At 47.9% G+C, this 9006-nt stretch overlaps 1 protein-coding gene across 2 annotated transcripts in view; it reads right to left on the reverse strand.

Moving 5' to 3' along the window:
- The window catches only part of ERGIC1 (endoplasmic reticulum-golgi intermediate compartment 1), a 109187-nt gene extending 101177 nt beyond the window's left edge, over positions 1-8010 (reverse strand). The window contains exon 1 of one of the 2 annotated variants that reach the window (XM_040406348.1): positions 7825-8010. In XM_040406348.1, coding sequence (XP_040262282.1) covers positions 7825-7844 — 20 coding nt within the window. In that variant the 5' untranslated portion in view covers positions 7845-8010. Of the gene's footprint in view, positions 1-7708; positions 7797-7824 lie in introns of those variants that run through there. The other variant, XM_040406340.1, reaches the window with a different exon arrangement.
- Positions 8011-9006: the final 996 nt, after the last annotated feature.

Below are 9006 nucleotides of genomic sequence, written 5' to 3' on the forward strand. Positions count from 1 at the left end.
GGGGGTGATCAGGGAGTCTATATGGGGTGATCACCCCCCTGTAAGGCTCCATTCTGACGTCCGTATGTGTTTTGCGGATCCATGGATCCGTAAAACACATACGGACATCTGAATGGAGCCTTACAGGGGGGTGATCAATGACAGGGGGGTGATCAGGGAGTCTATATGGGGTGATCACCCCCCTGTCATTGATCACCCCCCGGTAAGGCTCCATTCAGACGTCCGTATGTGTTTTGCGGATCCGATCCATGGATCCGTAAAACACATACGGACATCTGAATGGAGCCTTACAGGGGGGTGATCAGGGAGTCTATATGGGGTGATCAGGGGTTAATAAGTGACAGGGGGGGGTGTAGTGTAGTGTGGTGCTACTTATTACAGAGCTGCCTGTGTCCTCTGTTGGTCGATCCAAGCAAAAGGGACCACCAGAGGACCAGGTAGCAGGTATATTAGACGCCGTTATCAAAACAGCGTCTAATATACCTGTTGGGGGTTAAAAAAAAAAAAAAAATCGCATCTACAGCCTGCCAGCGAACGATCGCCGCTGGCAGGCTGCAGATCCACTCGCTTAACTTCGGTGCCTGTGTGCGCGCGTTCCCAGGAACTCTCGCGTCTCGCGAGATGACGCACGGATGCGTCCAGGAGGAATGAATCGACCGCTGCCAGGACGCATCGGTGCGTTAGGCGGTCGGAAAGGAGTTAAGGTGGTAGCGAAGCGGCCTTCACTCTGCTTTCCCTAAGCCAATGACGACAGTTTCATCAGTCACATGGCCTAGACACAGCTCAGCCACATAGATGTGAATGGGTCTGAGCGCGATACCATGCACAGCCACTATACAATGTATGGGGCTGTGCTTGGCAAGCTGTGAAAAGTGAAAACTCCAATTAATTATTTAACAGTAGCCACAGATCCTAGACCTAGGGGATTTAAAGGGAATCTGTCACCATGTTCATCGGTAGTAATCCAAGTGTCAGATGTGAGCAGCTCTCCTGATTCAAACAGTTTCCCTCATTCCGATTACCCACATTCTTGAGAATTCCTTGAGTAACAGGGTCAGGCAGGGGAGATGTAATCTCACCTGACACTGTGTTCTTACATGTGTGCGTCATCAGGCCTGTGTGTGCACATGCGCCAAATCCCAAATTGCTGGCGTACGTGTGAAAACACAGGGCTAGGCGATATTACACCTCCCCTGCCTGGCCCTGTCACTCAAAGCTGGGGGTGGAGCAGGAAGCAATAGGAAGAGGGGATTTTGGTGCAATGATGTGAAATGGTGCCACCCTTATTGCACCAAGCAGCTTATGTGGTGACAGAATACCCGGACAGTCACACGGAGCTGAGCGCTTCCATTGTGGAAGCGCTCATCTCCATACTCATCTGTATCGCCGTTCTCAGGACAGCGATACAGATGGCTGTAGAGCAGGGCAGGGGAGGGAGAGGTGTGTCCCTTCCCCTTCCTCTGATAGGCTGCAGGCACTAGGCCGGTGAGGCCGGTGCAGGCGGCGCGATGACGTACATGATGCATAAAATAGACCTTAATGTTCCAGGCAGGAATTATTCTGCTTGCTGAAAGTAGAGCCAAAATGCAAAGTAGGGAATTTTGGAGAGTCGTTGGGTGGCAAAAACACTCTTGAGCAGGGCCGGTTCTAGGTGAAATGGGGCCCTGGGGCGAAGAACAATAATGATACATGATATGGGGGGGGGGGGCCATGGCTACTGGCACATGATATAGGGGGGGAGGGGGGGCCATGGCTACTGGCAGATGATATGGGGGGCTCTTGTTACTGACACATGATTGGGGGGCATCTATGAGGGCACATCTATGGGGGCACTTATTACTGGCACATTATTGGTGGGCATTATAGGGGCATCTACTGAGGCCACAAAGAATGGTTATTTTATATGGGGGCATTTTATACTGGGACCCATTATGGTGGGTACTTTGGGGAAGGGGAGAGAGGAGTACTATGGGGTCATCTACGGGGGCACTGAGATGGGGTATTTTATACTTACAAATTATGGGGGACACTTTTGGCATCTACTGGGTACTAAATAGGGGTATTTTATACTGGCACATTATGAGGGCACTATGGGGACATTAGCTCAACTGGGGGCATTACAAGGGGATATTTTTTGCACTGTCACATTATAAAGAGAATTATTTCTACTGGGGAAGGATGGGGGGGGGACATTATGGTGGGCTTTATTGCTACCCCATGGTATGACCCCCTAGTAACAGCACCAGCCTCTCCCTGATCTGCTATCCCTCTGCTCCTTCTCCAAATCCTCTTATGAAATCTTTCTCATTAGGATAAAACACAACATCAGCTCCGCCGAGCCCCCGGCCAAAGTGTGGAAGTGGCGTCCGAGATCCCCAAGGGCCAAGCCAAGTAACTGTAAGTTTTCATATGAAATAGGTTTATATGTTATACACATACAGCATACACTGTGCCCCACAATATACAGTTTCTTCTGTAAAAGTCATCAAGTGTCATGGGGGGGGCCCCTTATTGTTTATCGCCCCAGGGCCCCATTTCACCTAGAACCGGCCCTGCTCAAGAGTGTTTTTGCCACCCAACGACTCTCCAAAATTCCCTACTTTGCATTTTGTCTCTACTTTCAGCAAGCAGAATAATTCCTGCCTGTAACATGAAGGTCTTTTTTATGCATCCGTGTCCGTGATAACATCCGTGACAAGTTGGTCAGTGGTTCATCTGTGAAAGATCAGCGTTTGGTCCATGTGTCTGTTTTTTGCCCTCCATGAGTCATCTACACTCACCTAAAGAATTATTAGGAACACCATGCTAATACGGTGTTGGACCCCCTTTTGCCTTCAGAACTGCCTTAATTCTACGTGGCATTGATTCCACAAGGTGCTGATAGCATTCTTTAGAAATGTTGGCCCATATTGATAGGATAGCATCTTGCAGTTGATGGAGATTTGAGGGATGCACATCCAGGGCACGAAGCTCCCGTTCCACCACATCCCAAAGATGCTCTATTGGGTTGAGATCTGGTGACTGTGGGGGCCATTTTAGAACAGTGAACTCATTGTCATGTTCAAGAAACCAATTTTAAATGATTCGAGCTTTGTGACATGGTGCATTATCCTGCTGGAAGTAGCCATCAGAGGATGGGTGCATGGTGGTCATGAAGGGATGGACAGAAACAATGCTCAGGTAGCCCGTGGCATTTAAACGATGCCCAATTGGAACTAAGGGGCCTAAAGTGTGCTCAGAAAACATCCCCCACACCATTACACCACCACCACCAGCCTGCACAGTGGTAACAAGGCATGATGGATACATCTTCTCATTCTGTTTACGCCAAATTCGGACTCTACCATTTGAATGTCTCAACAGAAATCGACACTCATCAGACCAGGCAACATTTTTCCAGTCTTCAACAGTCCAATTTTGGTGAGCTCGTGCAAATTGTAGCCTCTTTTTCCTATTTGTAGTGGAGATGAGTGGTACCCGCTGGGGTCTTCTGCTGTTGTAGCCCATCCGCCTCAAGGTTGTGCGTGTTGTGGCTTCACAAATGCTTTGCTGCATACCTCGGTTGTAACGAGTGGTTATTTCAGTCAACGTTGCTCTTCTATCAGCTTGAATCAGTCGGCCCATTCTCCTCTGACCTCTAGCATCCACAAGGCATTTTTGCCCACAGGACTGCCGCATACTGGATGTTTTTCCCTTTTCACACCATTCTTTGTAAACTCTAGAAATGGTTGTGCGTGAAAATCCTAGTAACTGAGCAGATTGTGAAATACTCAGACCGGCCCGTCTGGCACCAACAACCATGCTACGCTCAAAATTGCTTAAATCCCCTTTCTTTCCCATTCTGACATTCAGTTTGGAGTTCAGGAGATTGTCTTGACCAGGACCACAACCCTAAATGCATTGAAGCAACTGCCATGTGATTGGTTGACTAGATAATTGCATTAATGAGAAATAGAACAGGTGTTCCTAATAATTCTTTAGGTGAGTGTATATAGTTTCCAGAGCATCTCCTAGCCATGATCCGTGAAAACCACGGACCAATTATGTACGGCATTCGTGTTAGATTATAATATGGACAAAATATGGCATGCTTCCATGGTGTGACCACGTACCCATAGTCCATAGAAAATAGAGTGAATACACACATTAAAGTCAATAGATACATGAGCGGTCTGTGATTCAGGGAGGAGTGAAAGAGGCCTTATGTGTGTTTTTTCCTAACACACCAACCACACTACATATTCTACCCCAGGGATCAGCAACCCCCAGCTGTTCTGAAACTGCAACTCCCAGCATGCTCCATTCACTTATATGGGAGATCAGACAAGGAAAGTGTACATGCTGGGAAAAAAGCCAAAGCTAAGAACAATGGTGTTTTCTGGAGCCACGATGAATAATCTATCACAGAATAGCATAACCAGTCATACAATATACAGAGAATTATTCCATTCAGCGTCTGCAATAACATGCGTAGAGGTGGGGGGTAGTCATTTTATACCTTTAGGCTAGTTTCACACTAGCGGCAAGGAACCCACGGCAGGCTGTTCCGCCGGGTGAACAGCCTGTCGGATCCATGCTGCCGCTAGTGCACGTGTGCCCCCAGACTACCGCTCCGGCCCCATTGACTATAATGGGGACGGGCCAGAGTTCCAGCGGCAGCACGGCAAGCAAGCCGAGAGGCGGCCGGAATAAAAGTACTCATCGAATTCTACTTTTTTCATCAGTTATAGCAGCCAAACCCTAAAATATGAGCACACAATAAAAATCTAAAAAAGAACAATAAAGCAATGCTGCAAACAAATATGGATGCTCTGCGTGGGGATCGGACTTCCAGAATATGTATTTTGGACCCCAGCTGTCTGCTATGTAACACATTTTACTAGTGACAACCTTTTGTAGAGTTGAAGATTAAGGGCAGAATAAACGGTAATTCGAGCACATAGGCTGGGCGTCCACATTCCGGTTTTTTTAAGCCAAAACCAGGAGTTATCAGAAAGAATAACAGTGCAACTGGCTTAGGTTCCCATAGCAACCAATCAGATTCCTCCTTTCATTTTTCAGAGCTTCTTTGCATAATAGAAGGGGGAATCTGATTGGTTGCTATGGGCAACTAAAACTATCTGCACACAGGTACGGGTTTTGAGACAGAAAATCTGTGCGGTTTTTCCTTTACACCAGTATTGAGAAATCTTCCCCACAGTATCTTACCGCTAGTGTGTTATTCATGGCGTTTTCTCCCTATAGCGAAGGCATTTTCAATGAGGAGCCAGAAAGACAAAAAAACTCCGCTTTCCCACATCAGTGTTTGGTCAGTGATTTCCATCAGTGATTGTGAGCCAAAACCAGGAGTGGAAGCTACACAGAGATAAGGTATATGGTATTAGCTCACAATCACTGATGGAAATCACTGACCAAACACCGACCGTGTGAAAGAGGTCTAAGTAACAAAAACACTAGTAGCAAAAAAAAAACACTTGTGTGTCCTGCTTTCCAAAGACCTTCCGCCAACATCTGGAGCAGTAGAAGAGAAGAACGGGCGGCTTCCATTTGCAGAATGGATGAAAGTAGTGCACGTTTCTGTGTTCTTCCTGAGGACCGATGATTCTGGAAAAAATACCGACACCTGGATACAAATGATTCAACGGATCCATGTGCTATGTGTGGAAGCACGCAGACGCGAGTCGCTGACACGTGAATAAGCCCTGAGGCTGCGGACTACACGGAGTCATCACATCTAATGATTGATAATGGTGTCACAACGCTGCGCTTAAGACCAGACAGTCCCAAAAAATCCAGGCCTGATGGATTAAGTGTCGGAAGTTGCACACGGCTTCTACACCTCTGACCTTACTATAAGTAACGTATGACATCACAGTACAAAATAGTCGCACAACAGCAAGTTGTAGAAAAGCCGCACATATTTTGTGGTCACGTTGAAGACGTGCAACAAATGTCGCGCTGCAGCCTTACGCCTCATCCATTGCCGGGTTTGCACAGATAATTGCGCCTTTTACTGAATATCGAAAACCGCGACATGTCAAATCAAATGCAGAGATGCCTAAAGATTATTAGAGTCATGACCCCCTAAACGACAGAATCGCAATCATATATACAATATAAGGCCTCTTGCACACGACCGTATGGCTTTTTCAGTATTTTGCGGTCCGCAAAAAATACGGATCATGTCCGTGTGCATTCCGTTTTTTGTGGAACAGCTGGCCCCTAATAGAACAGTACTATGCTTGTCCGTTATGCGGACAATCATAGGACATGTTCTATCTTTGAACGGAAACGGAAGGCATACGGAGTACCGTCCGATTTTTTGGCGGATCCATTGAAATGAATGGTTCCGTATACAGAACACAAAAAACTGAATCTAAACGGAGGCTTTGCAAGAGGCCTTACTTTTTTGTGCAGTGTCCGTTCCGTTTTTTTTTGCAGCCTGTATGCGGAACCATACCAAAAATGACGCCGTGTGCATTCCGTTTCTGTATGTCGCTATGGCTGTTCCGCAAATAAAGATAGAACATGTCCTATTCTTGTCCATTTTGCGGACAAGGTTAGGCATGGTTTCAATGGATCCTCAAAAATGGATGCAATACGGTTGTCCCCCGCATTTTTTGCAGATCTGTGTTTTGCAGACCGCAAAATACATACGGTCGTGTGCATGAGCCCTAAAGCCTCATTCACACATCTGTGTCCATGCTTAAATCCATGAAAAGGTGATCAGTGATGCATCCGTGAAGATGTCCATGATGGATCCATGTGTCCGTTTTTTTTCTGTCTGACATCCGTGTTTCACGTACACTGCACAGCTGTAAAATAATTTTCAAAGCATCTCTTCCTAATGATCTGTGAAACACGGATGGCATCTGTGTTGCATCCGTGGTTTTCACGGACCCATAGACTATAATGGGCGTGATGGATCCGTGACCACGGACAAAATAGAGCATGCATCCGTGTTAAAAACACGAATCCACTGACCGTGCTAAAATACTGATGCGTGAATACACACATTACAATGAATGGGTACGTGTGCTGTCCGTGGAGAACATGTACAGCACACATCCGTGGAACACTGACATGTACGTGAATGACGGGCAGAATGTGCGCGTAAGGGTGAATTTACTCACGGCGAACATCTCTGCCACTCTCTTTCATCAGGATGATGTTGGCAGAAATCCACGTTTATGCTGCAGAAACAACCCCATATCGACCAATGGAATGGATTTTTGACGTGCAAAAAATCTGCTGTGGCCCTTCATCTATTTTAAAGGGGTTCTCTGCTATTGCCACTGACATATGCCTCCTAAGTAAACCATCAGCACCCCATAGAACAGGGATCAGCAACCTTTGACACCCCAGCTGCTGTGAAACCACAACTCCCAGCATGCACTCTTACTCATCTTACTCTGGGAGTTGTAGTTTCAGAACAGCTGGAGGTTGCTGATCCCTGCCACAGATCTTCTATAGGTGCCATCATCTGTTTATAGTGCAGGACATGGCATACAACACATCCAGTGAGACTGGGTGGCTTACTTCTAGTCATAGTAGAGAACCCCTTTAAGTCTAATTAGTGATTACAGGGGTAATGCCCCCCAAAAGAGAAATCTTACATATAGCAGACAGGAATGAATGAATGACTGGAGGAATGATAAGCAGGATGCCAGCCGTGTGCAGGGCACATCGGTAAGTGGCACACTATTACCTCTCCATGTAAGCTCCCCAGGTAGACTGCAGCCCAGAATGAGCACTGCAGGGTGATGCCCCGTCTGCCGGGCACAGCATCCTTCCCTGACAGTGCAGGGTGCCCACACCACTCACCTCCTAAAGTCAAAGGGCATGATGTACCGCCTCCCACTGCCACTGGGCGCTGATTTAAAGGGGCCGCTCCTCTGGTCCTGGCAGTCAGTGTCAGCACCCTCTTCAAGCCTGCCGGCTAGACACAAAGGAACTGGCGTCAGCAGCGCTCACCGGCGGCCTGTGATTGGAGGCGGGCGGCCTGAGGAGGAGAGGACACATCCGGTGTACAGCGCTGCAGCCACGTGGGGTGAGTGCTGGCTCTGCATCCTGCTTCCTGCAGCGGGTCGTGCCAAGGATCACTGATTGCCTGGCACCTGCACAGTCAGAGCATTATGTGCCCCACTGCCTGCCAGTGACTGGAGCTGCGAGGGGGCAGCCACTTCCCCCACCCTCATTAGGAGGGCACCTGAAGGGGTTCATGTTAGGGCTTCCTCAGGCTGATAAACCCACTAGCTATCTAGGGCATTTTATAAGTGATGTGGCAGTGCCACTTTTCAGGTGAAGCATTCATGCACAGACTGTAACGTTTTTTGCGGTCCACAAGTTCTGGATCCACAAAACACGGAAGCCGCCCGTGTGCCTTCCACAATGGGCCGCCCGTTCCGTTCCGCAAATTGTCGAAATGCCTATTGTCCGCAAAATGGACAAGAATAGGACATGTTTTTTGTTTTGTTTTTGCGGGGCCACGGAACGGAGCAACGGATGCGGACAGCACACGGAGTGCTGTCCGCATCTTTTGCGGCCCCATTGAAGTAAATGGGTCCGCACCCGAGCCGCAAAAACTGCAACTCGGATGCGGACCAAAACAACGGTCGTGTGCATGAGGCCTAAAACCGCAGCAATTCCCGGTAAAACTGGCACATCTAGTAGTGATCTGTGAAAACCATGAGCAAACATAGATGGTATCCGTGTTGTATCTGTGGTTTTCACAGCCCCATAGACTATAATGTGCACGAGGGAGCCGTAATCGTTGACATAAACGGGGCATGCTTTGTGGTGTCAGGGCAGACCCATGGTCCATTGAAAACCACTGATACGTGAATACACACATTATAGGGGCATCTGTCACCACATGTCAAATGGGCACCAGCTGTCCATCCGTGCTTGTTAGCAGAGTCTCTCTGGCATCTCCATATGTTTTTATAACATGCATATTAGCACCTAGGTGCAATGAGGGTGGTGCCATTGCACCCAGCGGCTCCT

Source organism: Bufo bufo, chromosome 1, assembly GCF_905171765.1.
Source record: "Bufo bufo chromosome 1, aBufBuf1.1, whole genome shotgun sequence".
NCBI classification, from domain to species: Eukaryota; Metazoa; Chordata; class Amphibia; order Anura; family Bufonidae; genus Bufo; species Bufo bufo.